The following is a 22,105-nucleotide window of genomic DNA, read 5'->3' as shown; positions in this document are numbered from 1 at the left end:
CTTTCGTCCCCTTAAACCAACTGTTTGTGCATAAGAGCTATGTATAAGCTTTAAACTCAACATGACTGAAAATAAGGTAGACGCATGTGACGTAACATATTGTTGAAACAAATGAAAAGACATTCACTCAATTGCACATCTAGCACGATACTTTAATAAGTATACTTTCTCAAAATCGGCTCAATATATCAATTTAAAACTTCGTATTGTGTTGTTTGCGGAAATTTGTACGGAAATCGTTTATCCATGAAGCTATGGTGTCAAGTGCTGATTTTATTTTCTCGTGCAGCTCATGCACACGTGTATGCAGTAATTTGTTAATTGTTTTCGCATCTTATTCTATCCTTGGAATCGCTGATCGAAAAACAACGTAATTATTCAAAATATTTTACTAAACAGCGTGGGCGTGCATCTGATGTGTACATTATGTTTCAAACAGCAATTCAATTAATCACAAGCTCATAACGCACATGTAGTATATGTAACCAACGTTCGGCAACAAAATTCCCAGATACAGGACGGACGTTATTATACAGTTTCGGACGTGTTGCACATGTGTGTCAAGACGCGACATTCAACTATGTGTAGCCTATGAATACTTCAGCGAACCCTTATTCCATTATGAATGAACGTTCCACTGGCATTCATCAAATATTATGGATACTCGATGGGATGAATGTGTAAACCTTTCATCAGAGCAACGAGTTGACCGTGATAGTGACCACCCAAGATCGAATACGCATTTATTGCAAGTTCAAGTGTGATTTGCTGTTTAATGATTGTCAAGTATAATAAATATTTTGAGATTGGGTCCTTTTGTTAACTTTTATACCGATATTGTTCGTTTAGTGACTATGCTACGGATCGAATTAAGTTTGTAAAAGATATTACAAAATTCAGTATTGTTTCGTATTCCAATTTTGGACAAAATCCATTGATAGTGCAGATCGTAGAAATTATGAAAAATCAAAGTGTTGGGATCGATTACAATAAGAGCTTAGTATCATGAAACCGAAATGTGTATATGTATTGGTGATTTGTGTTTTCAAAGTTATTTGATTTTACAAATCGAGGTCTTATAGAAATGACGGTATTATTATTTGTAAATGTTTCTGATGTTATGCGAACTCGTCTAATATATTCGACATAATTTAACAGTGTATATTTGATTAACGGTCAACAATTTAAAGTATAACAATAGATGAAAAAAAGAGACTTAAAATAATAATGATTACACTATTATTTGATGTTATTTAATAGCGGCAAGGGTATGAAAGTGCTGATCTCGACGACAGTCATATCTCTGCGCGGAGGTTGGTTTTCAATTACACGGATTATACGAGGTCATCTCGTGGGGTTTGAGTTGTTTGCTCAGATTTCAGTGCGATCGTCAACTGTTTTCATATGAATTAAACACTTCCATATCCTTTAGACACCTTGACGATTTTTGCAGCGAAACCCGGTAGCGTATTGAAACGTATTTTAAATTACATTTTACGGTTTACAACGAAAATCGGGCCTAAAATACGACTTTACCCGCCACAGTTGTTTATCGTCAAACAATTATCTGCTTAAATACGGTATAATTTGTTATAGATAGGGATGCCCCATAGCGGTTTCTACCGTATTTTTACGCTTTTATACAACTGAAAAATGACGTGCATGAGAATACTAAGAAGAACTTAACGTATTTTACGAACTTTGTCAATTGCAAATAAACCTCTGTAAAAAATCTATACAGATCAATAAACACTATTGCACATTATCCGTTGTATTATTTGATTTGTTTTGCCAAAACGTTGTCATATAAACATTCGAAATGCATAACTTTCTTAAGTTTATACCACACACAAGACAGAAAATCATTGTTTTCAAAATACCCCTCATTTACTTTTTAATGATGAATTTTGAAAATTTAAATATTTATTGATTTAAGCTCTCAATTATTAACCATAAATGGTCGAAACTTTATTTGACAAGTTTATAGTAAACAGAGTGTATATTGAACATTCGAACGTCAAAGTATTTAGGCCAGCATTTTTTTTATTTGTTTTACGGGAAATTTTTCCAAAAATTGAGTCGGGGGGATAAATAAAAATAAAGCATGAAAAGTGAGCAGTCGACCAAAACAATAAAAATAAAACTGTATAAACCGATTATTATTTTTATTTTTGAAAATGTAAAAATCAAGCCAATTTAACCTTATGTATACTTGCATTAACCTTTAAGTGTTTATATATCTCATAACACTGTTTTAGAAGCTTTTTATAATAATAGTAAACATATTTTTATATAAATTTATAGGTAAAAGCACCTTTCGCATGTATAATACTATGTTGCTTTAATAGAGACTATTAAACACGCCAGGTGTGTAGTGTATTATAGTGATCGTTAAACTTTTGTTGAGTGTATATCATATGTATGCTTATAGCAAATATTGCATGCATTTGACTTAAATAAAAAAAGACTTGAAAACTGTTCACATTATTAAATAGCTTTAACAACCAACTTTGTAGCTTTCATCCATGGGTGGCATATGCACACTAAAAAATACTCTTGAACCCTTTCCCACTTAAAGGCAAAGTGAAAATTGCTATGTGCAAACAGCATAAAACCAGAACAGCCTGCAAGTAACTCGCAGTATGTTCAGGTGTTATGCTGTTTGCTGCTCATCAGTATCAAAGAGATGGAAATGAAGCCTTTAAAATTTAAATCAAGTAAGAAAGGTCTTTGACTAAATTTAACTATCTAAGAGACAGCAATTTCGTCAAAATAGGTATCTAAGTGGTAAATGGTCAATTTACAACAGACTTGCTTTATATCATGATAATTTGTAACAATCATGAGAAAAAAATGAGCCACGTAACAGGAAAATGGACCTTAGGGCGATTGCGACCATTTTGTCTCCAAAAGAGCAGTCTGATCAGGATCCAAACTGTCCAACATGCAGTCAGTACTACTAAAGATGTTAAGCGAACACTTTGGATCCTGATCAGACTGTGCTTAAATTTATCTTGATGAAAACTTTGTGTAGTGAAAGTTCTAGTACATAAAACGTGAATATTTCATTTAAGAAACCGAGAGTTATACACTAATAAAAACATGTGCTGCATTTCATTTTACATTCAGAGAGAGTTATAGTGTTTATATATGTAAAGTGAACACACAATATATAATGTTCATATCCATTCATATCCATGATCAAGAAAACTATCAATATAATGATGGCTTAAAGAACATACATATTAATTTTCACATGTCCTAAATTAACAAAACAATAAAAACACAATGACTTACAAGGAACTCAATATAAGATACCATACATCAGTTTGTGTTGCAAGCGTGCTTCCACCTATATCCCCCACATATAAACATCTCTGAATTCGTAACATTATATAACAAAATTTGAAATACAAATGCAATAATTATAAAAAAAAATCATTTTTTTTAAACAACATGTTTGCTGACAACAATACATCCCACAAAACAAAATCAAAGTCGAAACGTATTTAACGTTTGTATTTGTAAATGTCACTCAACAAGAGTGCACAAATGATCCTAGAAAATCCAGAGGGTAAAAGGTTGAACATTAATTGCATGAACATGTGTAATTATTTCACAATTTGTTTGATTGGCAACATATACTATTTTTAATGTAATGAATAATAAGAGAATATGGAAAAATGTTACCGGAAATTTTTATCATGATATATTACGATCTTTTTAGAAAAAGGGTTGAAGATTGGGACAAGCAGGGGAGGCCCTGACTATCCCATTCTTGCAGACCCCATTGTAAACAATCATAAGGTTTAATAATATAATTATTATATCAAGGAATAAAATACAAACAACGGCCAATGACGGCCTTCAGACAATCAATTCTTATTTAACAAGAATGGGTAATGAAATATGAAACATCCGTCCTGCATGGTATAATGAACGTCCTTCATATTATATTGTATGTTTTTTGTCAGCCACCTTATCTATAACCACGGGGACATATTTGATGTTGAATATCTGTAGTAAAATGATCATGTATACATATAGCTGAAATTTTATAAATAAAAACAAGAAATGAGACCATGCAACGAAGGTAAATTTCAACTCTGTTCAAATGAATTAAGATGAATGAAATTGACTTTGAAAGCATGGTCTGCATATATATAAGCTACCTAAGCACAAATTTTAATCTAATTCAAAATAGAAACCGTTTTTCAATTTTTGGTAACAATAACCTTGACTAAACCAGTCCAAAATGCAATCCCACTTATTAAACCACTATCTGAAGTAAAGTTATTGTGCAGAAACTATTTTCCCAATTTAAGTAACAATGACCCCACTGGCCCAAAATGCAATTCCTGGCTAGGTACCTGTTGTTGGCCGAAAACCTCAACTTTAATGTCTTAGTACAAAAAGTACAATAAGGGGCATACTTCTTCTAAATGGCAGGTTTGATATATATCAAAGGCCTTGGAGTGTTTCTTATAATGGTGATCTCGAAACCATGTATGAAGTTAATGAAGGATAATAAGCATGTTAATTTGCTACTGTGTCAAGAAAAATAATTAAAACTTTCTTGTGATTTTGACGGACATACGAACATCCGGACCTAATGTTATTTTCTTCAGAATCTGTGTTTCATACTTTTTTCTAAATAAAGAATATATATGGGTGGGTGGGGAATGGGATTATTGATGCAAGTACCTGTGGTTCAGTCCTCATGTTCATTATAAAGAAACGTAAAGTAGTAATTCTTGGACATTTTCGGGATGTTGATTTTTATCTATAAAAATAGTACAGGATCTACATTTGTTTATAAATACGCATATTTATTAAACCTACCCAAAACTTTTTAACACATCCAAATGGTGTTCTGAAGATTAACTTTTCTAATTGAAATTGTTTCTGCTCCGTTTTTAATTAATTTGATATTAAAATATGCTACATTTGTCTCGTTGTTGTTAATGTCCGCCATTTCGGAAATGCAATATGAAAATCATTTGTTAAATACTCACCGATTGGCTATAAGCGTGAAGTATTGGCTGCAATAGCCAATGAAAATCGCTGACGCTTTACAAGTCGACTTGGTACAACGAAACAACCCATATTATAAACAAATTATGAACAACACTTTCGGCAATCTGCACAATTTTTTTGTTCTAGTTTTGGATAAAATACCAGGTCGGCGGGTGAAATGTAAATAAAAAACCCGAAAGTTACTTTTTTTTTTATTTGTATTTGTCGAAAAATAGGGTTGGGCGCTCCCGTAAAACAAATAATAAAAAAATTCTGGCCTTATTTAATTTTTGTCTTTGATTAAGTTTCAGTTCATTTACAAACATTGATATTTGTATTTTTTAAGAACATAAGTTTCAGGGTTCCTACGCTTAAATGTGGTCATTTTTTGAAGCAACGAAATTTGTATGCGTTCTATAACGTTGTAGTCGTTCACTGCAAAAATCGCCCCGGTTTTGAGGAACGTGTACGTTTTAATACGTTACAGGTGTGCAAAGAATATGTGTGTTCGACTGTAGGTCTAGCGTTCAATAAGTACTCGGCATGGCAACAACAACATCATGAATTGCAAATTTGTGCCGATGACGAATCTGAAGATGGCCGTTGTATAAATGTATAATACAAATGTTGTTCCAAAGAAAACGTTCAACGGGTGCGAGAGAATCTTCTGTAGCAAAATCAATGTTAATGAAATGTTAACGTAACGCCACTATACGAATGCGTACTATCGACCACCAAACTTTAGTGTAGAAAAGTATGTCCATCGGAGAATTTGTAGGTGTAAGGTTGAATCCTGCCTGTGGCGTACTTCTAAATAGAAAGGCTTACTGTTTTATGCTGTATAATTTCTCCAATAAATCATTGATATCAGAAACTTATATGCAAACAGAGAATATTAAAACAAATATTCGCCTCGCTCTGCGAAAACCGGTTTGAACGCAAGTGCGTAAAGAAGCGTCCTAGATAAGCCTGTGCAGTTCGGACTAAACTAGTAAATATGGAACGACACTGCACACACATGCATTAAGCCCTGTTTTCCCAGAGCGTAGCTAAATATGTAGCGGAAAATACGGTCGATATGTTCCTTTAACGTTTTCTACTATATCTAATCTGAATATCACATGAATTGGATATGGCTCCTTTAACGTGCTCTAGTATATCTAACCTAAATACCACATACATTGGATAGTGTATGTTTGATGTACACGGGCTAACAGAGTACACGTAAGTATCGCATTGTAATCTTATTCAGTTGAGATGTATAGTTAGCGTAAATGTGTGTAAGGTTTACTTGCATAGCTTGTATTAAGTCGAACGCTGCTGCATATTTGAAATAACCCTAAGGTAAACGCCAACTAATCGTGCTTTTTTTAACTCGCATCCAACACATAGGCGTTTGGTTGAAAAACAAATACAACGAATTCATCATCGATATTATAAAAAAACACAAGGCTCACTCGTTTTTATTGTATTTTTACTCAAGCCATTGAAGTGGAATTGCTGGACAGGTTTAGGAACGTGTGACCGCCTTGAACGCATAATCTATGTATAGTTCGGACTATAAATATTCGGACTGCATTGGAGGTCCAAAATTGTATACTGACAATAAGGCGACGCCGTTTGAAATATAAAAATAAATCACACTGAGAAATGTTGCTTCAGTGATGTGTCAAAAACTACGTTTATTTAATTTTGAAAGAGTATCGATTTTTCATTTTCATTTTAAATTAAATTTCGTTTGTAAACAGTCGTTATTTAAATGTTCATGATAAACCTAGAGTAGCATCGGTATATCGAACGCATGTATATACCTGAGCTTTATCTTACTTAGACCACGTTTAAAAATATTTGGTTTCCCAAATTACATATTCGGACACAAACGGCGACATTATTGTATACTCGAGCAATATAAGTCCTGTTTGTTATTAAAACAATTTGACCAACACTGTTCTATCATAACTAGGGAAAGCATTTTTGAAAAACCAACGCCACGCATGGAGCTTAATGTTTGCACAATACATCACAAAGGTAAATCGCTAATGTAAATTATTTGCGCACGAGGAAAGTGTGGGTTATATTTACCTGCTTGTGTGAGGGATAGATAGTGTACAATATTATGTTAATGTCTTTGCGGGCTTGAATTTATCCGACAAGTAGAAGAAATGTATACGCGGCGAGGCTTTCCGATTATACTTTTTTTTTTATTTTATCTTGCAGCAAAAACTCTCGCGATTGTTATCCAACATTACAAGGCACGTGCGAAATTTCAAATTTAATCTAAAGCCTTACCAGATTTGAACGTGCTTATTCGGTAATTTACGATAATGCTATGGTTAAGGCAATAGTTACCGTATGAACATATTCGTGCAAGTGCAAAAGGTATTAATTATGTTCGTTACTTTACTTACATACATTATGTCCCGTCACATGACAGAAGTTGTAAGCAAACACTTTCAGTATCATAGCAGGGTTCTCTACGACGACTCTTGATGATCGCAATGCGTTTGAAATCACTCAATCAACTGACATGAACACACATTCAGATTACCATTTCTTTAATGAGACTTGTTTTTCATGCAACGTAGAAACTGAAGTGAAATGGAGATGTCTGCGAGTAAACGACGTGTTGCCTTCGTTACCGGATCAACCAGCGGGATAGGTCTTGGCATTGCGCACCGGTTGGCGAGTTCCGGTCATGACGTCATAATACACGGTCTATGTCCGCAGAATGTTAGCGATGCTGCAATTGAGGAATTGAGACGGCAAGTGATTTTAAAGCTGAAATGTATGCTGATTATTAAACAAACAATAAGTATATTTAAAAATGTGGTTCGTTTATGATTGTAATTGATGACGAAACAAATTCAAGTTTAATTTCCCCCAAATTAGTAATATAATCTCCTTTTTATGCCCCCCGGTAGGGTGGCATATAGCAGTTGAACTGTCCGTCAGTCAGTCAGTCAGTCAGTCAGTCTGTCCGTCCGTCCGTCAAAAAACTTTAACATTTGCCATAACTTTTGCAATATTGAAGATAGTAACTTGATATATGGCATGCATGTGTATCCCATTGAAGCTGCACATTTTGAGCGTTGAAAGGTCAAGGTCAAGGTCATCCTTCAAGGTCAAAAGTAAAAAAATACAATCCAAGGGAAGTAATAAGCTTTAAAAGGGAGATAATTTTTAAACCTGCCAAATGGTATATTGAAATTTTATTTCAAAGCGGCGCAATAGGGGGCATTGTGTTTCTGACAAACACATCTCTTGTTTTATACTGATTCAACTAATTTTTATAAAAACGCACATAATAGTGTTGATCTAATCACCATCATCATCAGCAGCAGCATCATCATCATCATCATATTCATCATCATAGTCATCATAATCATCATATAGATGAGGATGAATATAATCACCATGATCATGGTCGTGATGATCATAATAAAGTTGTTTTCTTCTCAATTAGCCATGAAGGCGTAAGCATTTCGTTCGTCAGTGCCGACTTCACGCGAGAGGACGAGATATCTTACTTGTGTGCTGACATCATCAAACTTTACCCAGAAGGCATAGATATTCTAGTTAACAATGCAGGTACGAGCATATATTATTTCTGAATCGTATTCAACCACAAAAAATACCATTGTGCAATAACATAGTAGGATAAACCATGTTTGATGAGGAGATAAGAGATTTGTTCAAATAAATACGTGTATTCTCGTTTTGTTTTATGTAAAGATAAACGTTGATGGCTTGCAACCGGTCACTGTCAATACCCGTCTTGTTCTCATAGGTTTCAACTCTGTCCATCCAGTGGAGAGCTATCCAGTTGCGACCTGGCACAAGATGATCGCCGTCCACCTTACTGCTCCTTTCTTGCTCTCCAAGTTCTTTGTCCCATACATGAAAAAGAAAGGTACATGGCACAAAATGTGTCGCATAGCAATGGAACGTACTTTGTAACAAATAATTGGAACTTTCTTATTATGAAATTCGGCAAAATTCCGCAAAGAAAAAAAACGTGTTATTATTGATTTGAATCGTGCGCTTTCCAGAATGTTGATCCATTTTCGTGTTGCCCTGGCAACTTCAGTCTTTTGTAAGTGCGCGACTCCATGACTTTACCTTATAAGCCTTTACAACGTTGAATAAATCTGCAAGTGCGCATGCGAATTTTAAAACCGCCAGGTACCATCGCTAACGTGGAAGTTTTTTCAATTGTTTCCGATGATCATGATACGTGTGATCACAACACAAATGCAACAATCGGTGGGGGTAGCGCAGAAAACCATTGATATATGTAAGTCCAAATATCTAAAAATTAACATAGATCTTTGATAAGTCAGCTATTAGAAAACAGTTCAGATGCGCTATTTTATGGGGGCTCGACATAATGAGTGGAATAACCCAATTCGGGGGGGGGGGGGTCATACCGTCATTACACTAGACCATACAAAAATACATTATGCGTATTCAAGTTACTGACTTAGTTAACGACGCTAACGAATTCGTTATAACATTTATTAAGTAGAACCTAAGTGTGAGAGACGTTCTCGATTACGAAGCCAGGAATTGCCTTTACAGCTTAACAAATAGAGGGTCTTTATCGATATACGATGTATGATAGACTATGTTGCATTTAGGATCTTTATAAAGCGTCATCGATGAAGTCACATTAAACGGTGTTGCAATTACAAATCAGTGCATACGTGCGTATTAGATGTTTTAATCCAAACACAATGTTCGGCTGTGCCACGCTTCGTGCACGTTATAGATCTTTAGTTTTGTTGTTCTTTTTTTGCAACGTATACATACAGTTTTTACCTAATAAATCTAATAAGGTAGACATTATTAACCTTCATTATTGCGCTGCTCGGTTCAAAATGTTGGAAAATATCGTACCCCTCCCCCCTCCCCTAAATTTACGTCGAATTTATAAGATGGCACTAATAAGACATCGGCGTGTTTGAATTCATTTCGTAATTTCATTACCGCGACTTAGCTACTCGTTCCGAAAACATAGCAGGTCATGGAAGCAATAGCCCTAGGTTTAAATACTGATGTGCTCAAAACGTTGTTTTCCCTCAAAGCATCACATTTGAAAGCTCGTCATTTGAATTGTATATATATATTTATGTAGGATGGGGTCGTATAGTCAACACGTCCTCTCAGATGGGACTCATAAGTGCGCCCGGGAAAGCACCCTACAGTGCCGCCAAGTCCGGATTGATTGCCTTTGCAAAGGTATGTCCATGAAACAAGTATATCATTATTTGACCTTGCACTGGACATTACAAAATGCATACGCATAACAACGGAAGTCGAGACAACCATATCATATACAATGTAGTTACATCAGGCTTTCTGATCGGCTAAACGGATTGTCAATCAAAACTTGACACTTGTTTCAGGGGCTTGCATTGGAAGTTGCTGAGCATGGGATCACCTGTAACGCAATATGTCCAGGCTTCGTCGAGACCGACTGTAAGTGTTCGCTTGCCTGACGTTCTATGCCGGGTGGTCCAAAATAAAAACGGCCAGACAAAGGCATTATTTACGCCATCTTTATTTGACCGCCCCTCCCAACTTACGAGTATTGTGTTTTATATATTCGAACCCCGCCTTGATCCCTCAATACACTTACCAGCGTCAATCAATACACAGATTCAATAGAGGCATTGCATTTAGAATATAGATGTATATTTGTTATTGTATTGCGTAATTTTACATTCAGGGGAATCCATATTTGTGGAAAATGGAGATTTTTCGGATCGGAAATCGAACACGTGATCACTATATGACCGTCCATGAAAATCATTTATAGACGAATTTGGGTCGAAGAATAAGATTGTTCAAGATATTGCAGTGTACATAAGTTCTTTTGAATGTGCTCTCATAACGACGAGAGGATCTAGCAATACACTTGTTTCCGTACTTTGTGATTCAGAAACCACGTTCACTCAAATTCTCGTTGCTTCTTGACTGAAGTGACTAAGACAGATTTAGTCCCTGATCGCACACCCTGTATTACAGTCTAGTTGCTGTTTGCTAGATGTCTTCATTTTGATGATCTTGACATTTATAAAACTACAATTCAATTCAGACATTCAATAATAGTAAACGATGTTAATTGCGGCTCTAAATTTATGGTATGCAACCATGGATAGTGTGACGTTCGCAACGACGAAAATGCGGTTACCATATTGATACATATGTGCATTTAATCGCGAACCTTATACTGCTTTATTGAAATGATTAAATTTTAAGAACTGCATGTTGTATAGTCTGTAATTGAATTCTTTCTTAGATGGTAGAGCAAAGTATTTCCCTTTTGCTTTTTTCTTTATAGATCTTAAAGCCGAATGTTGATAACACAGTGAACCAGAAACGTACTCAATTTTAAATATTGTTGTATCTAATACCACGCTACACAAGAATCACCATGAACGTTTGTCCGTCCGTGCGTCCGACCGTCCTTCCTCTGCCCACGTTATCCTTATAAGAGCATGGTAGTTATTTCGAAGTATATATCAATTATATTACTATGACACTGGCCTTTATGTATAAATATATTAAATTATCGTATTTAATAACCGTTACGTTTAACAGATTCATTTCCGCACTAAAAGCGAATTTTAAGACACATACACGTACATACTCAAAATCAACGAATATTTCGTAAATTAAAGCTAACCCATAACACATCAGAATTCTTTATAGCAATAGCAAAAATTTCAGCACTAAATTTGGTATGGTAGCATAGATGTCACGAGTTAAACAAAATATCGTTATATATTTTTTGTGTCACAATATATTCCATGTGAATTTCCCATACATAAACGAGCAAATGCGAGATTGGTTTGGTCTTATTAAACATGTGTTAAACATACATAAACACAATCGAATGGAAATATAAAAAACAATCCATGCGTACAATGTATGAGTATGGAGTGTGCGAGAGCAAGGTCCATATTTTTGAGCTATAATTATCTACAATTTTCTGAAATCACAAGGCTGTGTGCAATACAAAGTAGTCCTCTACTATCGTGAAAAGGTTTAAAGGGGCCGTCCAACAGATTGGTAAATTGAAACAATTAAAAAAAGTTGTTTCAGATTCGCAAATTTTCGTTTGTGTTATGATATATTTGAGGAAATAGTAATACTAGCCATTAACCATGCTCTTAAATATCCATTATAATTATGCATCTTTTGACGATTTGAAACCTGAAAATTATAAAGCGTCGTGCGACGCGATACGATTGAATAATTTGGAGAGTTATGTTGTTGTAGCTATATTTTGGGAAACTACGAGGATTGCTTATATAAAAAATCTGTAAAAAAAATCCTTTCCAAGCATGAGCATGGCTGGTCGAGTGGTCTAGGCGGGAGACTTTTTACTCCAGGACTCCAGGGGTCAGTGTTTCGAGCCCTGTTGATGGTTACTTTTTTCTTTTTTTTTTAAATTGTATTTTTGTTTTTTTTACTGGAGATTTTTAGGTCAAATGTTTAAATTTATCAATATAAAGCATTTGATGGCATGCTTAAATACATGCCAAAATCTGTAGGACGGCCCTTTTAAATTCAGTGTACTTTATAAAAACTGGAATCGCTGACCATAGAGTTTAACTATATTTGGCTGTAATCACGTTTTGTGGTTTACGTGTATATAAATGTAAGTCTTACTTTGGTATATGCTTTGTTAGTCGTCTTAAAAAAGTTTATCAAAACGCGATCCGATGGTCTGTACATCACATTTTATTGTATTGATCAACTCAATACGTATTTGAACATCTGGAAGAGGGGCTTGGCATATTCTTTGTCGCTATTTTGACGAAATTGAGTTGGGAATAGCAATTAAAATGCAGATGACGCTCAAATGAGTCGCGTTCTAAAAAAACTGGGCCTAATGCTAATGCGTAAAGTGTCGTCCTAGATTAGCCTGTGCAGTCCGCTTTTATAGAATTTTTAGTTTCAATGAAATCCTTTCTTACCGAAAATCAAGTTTATGCGGAAATTGTCGTCCCTGATTAGACTGTGCGGACTGCACAGGCTAATCTGGGATGACACTTTCCGCACATGCATTGAGTCCAGTTTTCTCCGAACAAGGCTCAAATATAAATGGATACATGTATGTTCATCTGTTTAAAGTGTTAAAAGAACAGATAGAAGCTATTGCCAGAGAAAGCAATGTCCCTTTCGAGAAAGCACGGGTACGTAATGATTTAAATATTCTTTTTTTTTTCGTTCTTTCGTTTGTTCGTACTGAATCGTTCATGTCTGATTTCGTTTGTTTGTACTATATATTGCATTGTGTATTATAATATGTTGATTGTTACGGTGTAATTAAGAGACAAATTTCCTGTTTGGCAAATAAGTGAAGACTTTTCTTGCGCATTGCTGTTTCTGAACTTTTAGCTAAATTCAAGAGGAAAATCTTAACTTAATTCGAATGTTCCTTGAAATAAATTTATTTTCCACACAGGCAGACATTTTTGAGAAACAAATACCGACCAAGAAACCAGCAACTGTCGAGCAAGTAAGTCTATTATGTAGAAATATGCAGAGTTCACATGTTCTGGTAGCATTTAAAAAAATGTAATGCAACCAAATTTATTTCTGTGTAACCTTCCCACACTTTTATGCAAGTACGAGGTACTCATTATCACGAAAATGCTCAAAATTAATTGATTGCGAGTTTTGTAGAATCGAGTCATGTGAGAATTTTAAACAACCAAATCGTTATGATGTTAATAATAAAATCATCATCATCATCATCATCATCATTATCATCATCACCATCATCATCATCATCATCATCATCATCATCATCATCATCATCATCATCATCATCATCATCATCATCATCATCATCATCATCATCATCATCATCATCATCATGGCATCGTCATTATCAACACAATCACCACCACCACCGCCATCACCACCACCGCCATCACCACCACCACCATCATTATCACCTACACTACCATCATCATCATCTTCTTCTTCATCGTCGTCGTCGTCGTGATCATTGTCGTAATCATCATAATCATCGTTGTAATCTTCATCATCATTGTCGTTATCATCATCAACATCATTACTTCATCATCATCTTCTTTTTCCCTTCTCCTTTTTCTTTGTATTCTTATTCTGCTTCTTCGTTTTCTTCTAATTATCAGGTTTCATCATTATCACCATTCTCCTCTTCGTCGTCGTCATAATCATCATCATAAGCAGCAGTAGAAGCATCATGCTCGTCATCATGGTAATCCACATCATCAACTTACAACGGCAGCAGCTTAATCATCACCGTTACCATCACTTTTCTCAGCAGCAAATTCGTTGTCATTATCATATTTATTTCATAATAACAAAGCTCTTTATCAAGCAAGTTATGCATTTTTGTTGTAAATTTGTTGCCTGGTATACATATGCATTCAAGTGTAGACTGTTTTGAAACACATCATGCGAGCCGTGATACCTAGTGCAGGGCAACTTCGGCACATTACTATTTTCCGGCAACGGAAATTAATTCATTAAACTGCTGGTTTCCGGCTTCTTCCAGGTAGCTGCTCTGGTTCACTTCCTATGCAGTGACGACGCCGCTAGCATGACCGGAAGCGCATACCTGATGGATGGCGGATTTACGGCACGCTAGAGACAGTCGTTTAATTATTTCTGTGAATTAAGTTTTCATGAACGATATGTTATAACATTATTTTTGCGACAAACAGCTAAAGGTGACAATCACACATGCAAGCTAAGAGAAAAAATCTTGACTAAGGCCTTATTTTGATTAGGAATGCATAACCGAACTGAGGTCTGTTTTTGTTCTCTAGTATGGAGAAACCTTATGGTGTCAAGTTAACGTGTGTTCAAATGTTTACTTTTTTGGATGTACGAACACAGCGGTGCATTGTATTTATATTGTATTTGGGGTTTAAGTCCTTATCGTGACAAATAAATGGCATCTCAATCAAGTGTGTTTTGTGTCCTTCAAAAACTAGATTGTGTCCGTGTGTACATTTCTTAATCCAAAAAGGCTTGCATCTTCCTCAATATACCATTTTGAAATATTTTAGTGTTTGTTTGTCTGCACATGTTTTACTACCGTCGTTTCCAAAGTTTATCAAACTCTGCGTGAAATGAAAACCATGAAACTTTTACAATATGAAATATCATTTATTCCATAAATTATATCACAGTCCGGATTCAATGAATTCAATAAAATAACAATCAATAGTACATATTTAAATACATGCAATCAACCCTCAAGCCTATACAATCGACATTATATTATTTTTCACTAACAATCAAGAAATGTTATGTGTGTATATTCTTTCGTTGTGTTACTATATCCGAAAATACAAAAAGCTGATATTTTATCAGTCAGTTAGTTTTGCGAACAAAACAAGATATAATCCAATAATCGACACGTCTACTTTTAATGTTTCATAAATAATATTCAGCTTAAAACAGACAAATGTGCATATTAGACGCTTTTTTTTCATACAACAAAGCACAAAGTAAAGAACTCCGAAATATAATAAGTTAACATTATGCGCTTATAGATATGTGCAATAAAATAATGTTAAACAACATCCACACGGTCTAATCAAGAAGCATCGTGATTTAACCTTGTCCACTAATTGAGACATTTATCTTTGTGATCTAAAAACGAAATTGTTAATCGTTCAAAACCTAACGCAATCAAATAACACATTCACCCGGAATTTTTAAACTGTTTTTCGTTGACACATCATTATAATTTCATGGGAAATACTTTGCTTGAACTTGGTGCACTCAAGCTTAAAAAATAACTGTGCAAAACACACATATCAGTGTATAACCGAAACAGAAACAAACCATGCAATTCAATTATAAAAAATAAACGCAAAAAAGCATAGCAATAAAGCGATGACTTTTGCCTATGCGACTCAAATTTGAATATGTATTGTGCATAGTGTTCTTTAAGATATGAATTGAATTGCTTTGTTCTTTCATTATAAATAATTCATTCGAAAAATGACTTCTATCAATATGCGACTTCGAAGCTAAAAAGAGGCGGATTAAGCCGATGCGTTTTAACAAACGTCAGTCAACACTTCTAATGAAAGAGTCGGTATTATTAAAGCCCCTCAAGTGGGGTCAAACCCTGAGTCGCTCGCTCGCAAGGCGACTTCCAGCAAACTCAGTTTGTCCAAAGATTATTGATCTTCGGTTTGTCCATGCCACTATCGGCATGCTGAGTGAGAGATAAGTGAAATGCGGGTGCGATGCGGTTGCGGTATGGGAGGGATAATTGCAGTGCGCATGCGCTAGAAATGTGTGACAACCAGCTTCGGTTCAGTGACACTGACGCCATTACTGGCAACATCATCGCCAGTTTTCTTGCATGCACCAGGTATCCCCTGAAATAAGAATGGTTTGCATAGTTAAGCTGCGCTATTACAAAGTATTGGTGTGACTAAATTTTATATATATATATATATATATATATATATATATATATATATATATATATATATATATATATATATATATATATATATAATTATTGCTATTGCAAAATAAGGGCAGTGCAGTATATTAGGCCAACAACAAAATATTGCGTGTATATGATAATTTTGAAATAAATGATAGACGTAAGTTAATAAGCAAGGGCGAATGGTTAGTAAGCTGGAGATGGATTATTGCAATAAATGTGCAAATATATTTGTTAACGGACAATGGGGTATTTCAAATCCATGCATCGCAGCGGTGGCTATAATTGGACAGTTAAATCACAGTGACAGTAAGCATCCTTCACCGAATAAAGGCAAACAAATTGTGCAGCTTATACATCGCACACACGCATACAATCTTTCGGATTTCATCGTGTTTAGGATCATAATATATTCGTTCAATATCTTTACTGCAGCTCCGTATTTGTGCAAATAATATTTAAAACGTTTACTTGTAAACGCGTTAAATTACATGAAGATAACAACGAATGGAAAATGTGCGCGCTTGAATTCGAATGCCTTTGTGTTTATTGTTCGTCATTACTCTATGCTACGTTTAATCTAATTAAACGTGAATTGTTCATACATTATATCCACTTAATAATTCGTTTCAATAGCGAACATCAAACGTTTAAACCCTATTCCGCTATTATTAACATTCTTTAAACTGTACGTAAGTTTCAGTTTTGGATCTCAATCACATGAAATGCCTTTTGTTGACAGTAACGGATATTTTTAGTTAGTTGACATAATTTTGAGACTACTTAAAGTGATATTATGGGCATCTAACAGTTTATAGGTGTCTATCGCAAGCGTTGTTTATTTTTGGTGTTTTCACTTCATATACACTTATATTTGTTAATGCAGCATCAACTTACCATCATCCCGGAAAGAGAAAAATAATGCATTTGAATATCAACCGTACTTTCGTTTTGACAACTTACGACAGAAATAATTCGATTCACGATGTGAATCTAAATTGAGTTTTAGTGCAGATTCGTTCATACGACACAATTTTGTTTTACGGATCACTTCGGCTTACAGGACTCACCAGTCATGTAAAATATCGAATATAATATATATATATATATATATATATATATATATTATAAACAACTGGAAGCAAGATAAGTTGCAGATAATTGGTCAGTAACCATATTTTAACTAACTCGTTTGACCTGTTAATTCTTTTTAGCTCAATTCAACAGTGAAAAATGCCCATAATATCGCTTTAACATAATGTTTTGTTAAGGTAACGTTGACATATATTGACATTATGTTGGGTTAAGTTAACATTATGTTTGGTAAACTTAACACTATGTTGGGTTAACGTAAAATATGTTTGGTTAAGTGGACACTATGTAGGGTCAAGTTAACATTATGTTAGGTTAAGTTAACACGGTGTTGGGTTACGTTCACACGTGTTTTATCATTGGACAACACTATCGCTAAGGGCTTTGAAATATGACATGTTCTTTCTCAAGCCACCCTTGGGACTCTCGTCCTCCGCTTCTTCTGGCAAGGAGATCGCTATCAGGGGGACCGCGGCGGAAGTGGAGTCAACGGTTGCTGCGCGCGTCGCAGCGAATTTATTTCGACGCGACGCGCTCTGGTTCGGTTTCGGAGATGAACTCTTCCCCGTTCCTTTCTTGAATACTTTATCCTGATTAACGGAAGCCGACGGTGAACGCTTCCGCGCGAGTTCGTCAATTAGTTTCACGTTATCTTTCAATAAAGCGCCGCGTTTGATACTTCCAGAAGACGTCGGGTCGCTGTCAGCGCGATCCAGACGCGGACGTGCATTGCGCTCACGTAAAATAAGCGCCGATGTATCGCGTTTCTTTTCGAAACGCCCTTTGAGTTTTACCTTAGCAGGGGTGGAAATTTTGCGCTCACGAGCGGATGCGTTTGTTTCGTTGCCTGTGGGCTCAACTTCTTCGGCAATCGAATCTGACAACGGAAAACTATTAGAAGCCTCCGGACGTTCTTCCGATGAAGATGTAGAAAGCGTCTTTCGTTTCAAACGAAGGCGGCGTCGGGCCGGCGAATCCAAGCCTTTCATAACGTTCCCGAGACTGACGCCTCTCCGACGAGCCGCGTCGTTTGCTATCGCGGGTGCAGCCAAACTAAGTCGCCGTCGGTAGTTATTGATCGCCACGTCGGGAGCGACACTCTTCCGGCGTCCTCTGTTCTCACCGGTTAATTCCGGAGTTTCCCGAATTGGCTGGGTCCAAATTGCCTGCGACAGTCTGCGCGTTCGCATCTGTTTGTTCTGCAGATAGCTTATCAGGTCGTTTTCACTGTCTTCATTCGTGAGGTTCTTGTCAAGGCGCTTGAATTGTTGCTTAAAGTACAAAACAGAAATGCAAGTTAAACTTAAAATGCATTCTAAAGCGAGAATAAACAATTGTTTATTTTGCGGTTTTATGAAAATATCGTTGCAATTATACCATGCATTATGTTCACTTTACCATACTAACTGTATGCCGGAAATTACCAGTACTATAGTTTCAAAAAATGTTATTAATGTTATTATGACTCAATCACTTACGTGAACTAAAGCTTTGGTGCATACAATATTTAAATTCGTATTTTTTATCATCAGTCTTAACACTGTACGCACCTGAAATCTTGTGAAAAATACAATCTGACCAAACGAACTTAAAATTGTAAATTTTTCACTGGTCAATCCATCCCCCAAAACTTTACTATCTTATAACGAAATTTAAAATGGCTCTTGCAAAACGGAGTTTGGTGATTAGGCGTAATGTATCTTTCAGATTCGTCTGTGCAGTCCGCACAGGCTAATCAGGGACGACACTTTCCGTCTAAACTGTATTTTCGCTACGATAAGACCGCCTCCAAACAAAATATACTAAAAAGGGGAAAGTGTTGTCCCTGATCAGCCTTTGTGGATTGCACAGGCTAATGTGGGATGACATGTTACATTATGCATAAAGCTCCGTATTTCCAGAGCGCGGCTAAATTACTTTTACCTGTCTTCTAGAAGGCACCATGATTTTTCTCACGTCCTGTGCCGTGGGGTTCACAAAAAGGCGGGACTCCAGGTCATGTGACATAGCCACTGGAAACAGGGACTTCCGGCGACGATTAGCTAAAAAGCAAACAGACATTTCAATTTTCGCGCTGCAGGGATATTAATTGTTCCGAACTATTTTGTAATATTAATTGCTTTTTTTATTTCAATCGTCATGATAAGCGTCGAACGATATGGGAAATTTCAATTTTGTAAAATATTTTTTGTAATTTATTACAATACGAACGCGTAACAGAAATCAATATAATTTCTGATTTTACTTGCGATGAGTGTGAGACAAATTAACTGGAAGTTTCGGCAGATCGTTTATATCTAATACATCGCGATCAAATGAAAACTGGATCTCATCAGCAAACGTTTGTTTTTCCAATTGTAAACAAGCAGACGTCATTTTTACGAGAACTCTCAACTCGTCTTACCATAAGAGTTCTGCGCTCCCACACTTGCCAAAAGAACCAGACTTTGCACCTTGTGTTGATAGATCTCGTTCAATTGCTTACTTTCATTTACCTGATACTATAATAGCTTGCTCTTAGACAAGGGCATCAAAGACATTCCATGATTGTTTACCCTCGCACATAAAAAATATACAGGTCCGAGTTTGAGAAAATCTTTTAAACGTATAGTTGTCATACTATCTTTTAATAAGATTAATATATTTTATTTTATTCGCAATGGAATTAATAAAATATTGTATTACTCGGATATTTCATTGCTAAAAAACCAAACTTTCATACAAAAGTGAGCCATGGTTAAGAACGGATACATTTGTCGTCCTTTGTATGCCATACACGATTTCATACGTTCGAGTTTAGGGACTACGTTAACGTGTACGCCGATATTCAATCATATTACCTTGATTGACGACGATTTCCTTGTCGAGCTCGGAAGTGACGTCGTCATCAAAACTCGTTGTCATGGAAGGCACCGTAAATGTGACGTCATCAAATGACGCGTCCTCATCTGCAGCTTCAGGTGTCCCCGGCTCTTCCTCTCTGGAAACCGTGATTAAAGCATTTACACATTAAAATATAAAACTAATCTGCTCAAAATAAAAAAAATAAAAATTGATACACATATAACTTCTAGGGGATTCATAAAAACGAAGTTATCCGATATTAAATCATTTAAATAGTGACTTACAATGAAATCAAGTTTAAATAAAGTTAATACTTAAATAGCACATGTACTAAGAAGTATGTTTACGGAGACATTACAGTAGCACAACTACTAAAAAGATTCATAAGTTACTGCCACTACTTATATCGCACGTTAACTAAGACGTAAATTACGGAAATATTTATTTACCTCTGTTGGTCGTTTATCTAATGTTAGTGACCATGTTTCTATATTTTACAAGACAAGAAATACAGCAGGTCAACGTTGCGTAATGGATATGGCATCCTCCCCCCCCAGCAACCTGGAGATCACAAGTTTGATCCAAACTGTGGGAGCGTTCTTAAGATCTCCCCATAGACAACAAGTACTGGTTCTAGCCCAGGAAACGGACTCGAGAGCGTTTCAAATAAGCCTTCGGCTTTCCTTGTAATCGTGCTAAAATAAATAGTTTTACAATAATCAAAACATAACAACACTGATCATATTAATGTTTCAGGCTTGGAAATTCGATGCAAAACATAAAGGGTTCAAATCGCTTACAATTGTTATCTTATTTAAAGAAACCACGTACTCATCCTCGCCCGATTCTGAAGCACTTGCGTACTTGTCAATGATCATCTTGCAACCTGCCAACTGCTCGAAGTGCTGTCTACAATGACATAAGGATGCAAATTAAAAGAAACAAAGCAAAGACCAGGCAGCGTCATGCTGGTTTAATTGTGTTTAGGCGTTACCAGAATGCAAATAAGGATATGAGACATATATATACATATATATGTAGGTTTCCGCTCTGGGAGTTTGCTTGTATGTAATCTATTACAGCTGATCACTACGAAGCAAATTATATCTTACTCTAGTACGAACTTTAAAAAAGACAATCCTATAGCATACGACGTTGATTCAAACCATCCCCACAATCGTGTACCAAATACTGTTCCACAAAATTAAAAATCATTAGAACTCAAAAGGAGCATATTTCTTAACGCCCAAAAATTATATTACTCAAGTGGATGTTAATCAAAGTAGGTCATAAAATGTTCGCCGACTCCGACAACCATATTACATTCTTTGAGTACAAGGTCGTTAAGATCAACTTACTCTAGAGCGAGTTTTTCAAAGTATGTCATGATATGATCGTCGATGCTGACGGGGTCTCGTTGCAGGAATGGCTTCAAATACCGGCTGTTGTAGTGGTCGATCACCTCCTACAGAACAATATAACGATTTAACAAAACTTATCGGACATAGCGGTGTAAGCAAACTGGTAAGGGTAATTGTTTTCGCAGTTCAAACAATCTAAGATACCAATCACTCGAGACACAAATACCGCCATGATTCTAGACAGACAACTACCCGGTAAGATATGAACTTTATTAGAATATACTAAATACTTTGAACTAATTTTTTTAGTTAT

The 22,105-nt window shown here is 35.7% G+C and overlaps 2 protein-coding genes across 2 annotated transcripts in view; one reads left to right on the top strand and one right to left on the bottom strand.

Annotated features, from left to right (window-relative positions):
* LOC127835772 (uncharacterized) overlaps positions 1 to 14,990 on the top strand; it is a 23,339-nt gene extending 8,349 nt beyond the window's left edge. The window contains exons 10-17 of the mRNA XM_052362210.1: positions 7,611 to 7,778; positions 8,480 to 8,604; positions 8,804 to 8,926; positions 10,151 to 10,254; positions 10,422 to 10,494; positions 13,159 to 13,220; positions 13,493 to 13,546; positions 14,576 to 14,990. Coding sequence (XP_052218170.1) covers positions 7,611 to 7,778; positions 8,480 to 8,604; positions 8,804 to 8,926; positions 10,151 to 10,254; positions 10,422 to 10,494; positions 13,159 to 13,220; positions 13,493 to 13,546; positions 14,576 to 14,668 — 802 coding nt within the window. The 3' untranslated portion in view covers positions 14,669 to 14,990. The remainder of the gene's footprint in view (positions 1 to 7,610; positions 7,779 to 8,479; positions 8,605 to 8,803; positions 8,927 to 10,150; positions 10,255 to 10,421; positions 10,495 to 13,158; positions 13,221 to 13,492; positions 13,547 to 14,575) is intronic.
* A 211-nt stretch (positions 14,991 to 15,201) lies between these two features.
* Positions 15,202 to 22,105, bottom strand: part of LOC127836268 (Na(+)/H(+) exchanger beta-like) — a 150,231-nt gene continuing 143,327 nt past the window's right edge. Inside the window, exons 18-23 of the mRNA XM_052362768.1 lie at positions 21,790 to 21,896; positions 21,263 to 21,340; positions 20,428 to 20,567; positions 19,511 to 19,629; positions 18,382 to 18,858; positions 15,202 to 16,421 (exon numbers count right to left, since the gene is read on the bottom strand). Coding sequence (XP_052218728.1) covers positions 16,329 to 16,421; positions 18,382 to 18,858; positions 19,511 to 19,629; positions 20,428 to 20,567; positions 21,263 to 21,340; positions 21,790 to 21,896 — 1,014 coding nt within the window. The 3' untranslated portion in view covers positions 15,202 to 16,328. The remainder of the gene's footprint in view (positions 16,422 to 18,381; positions 18,859 to 19,510; positions 19,630 to 20,427; positions 20,568 to 21,262; positions 21,341 to 21,789; positions 21,897 to 22,105) is intronic.

This window comes from Dreissena polymorpha, chromosome 6 (assembly GCF_020536995.1).
Source record: "Dreissena polymorpha isolate Duluth1 chromosome 6, UMN_Dpol_1.0, whole genome shotgun sequence".
NCBI classification, from domain to species: Eukaryota; Metazoa; Mollusca; class Bivalvia; order Myida; family Dreissenidae; genus Dreissena; species Dreissena polymorpha.
The sequence above is the reverse complement of the archived record's forward strand: the minus strand, read 5'-3'. Positions and strand labels throughout refer to the sequence as shown.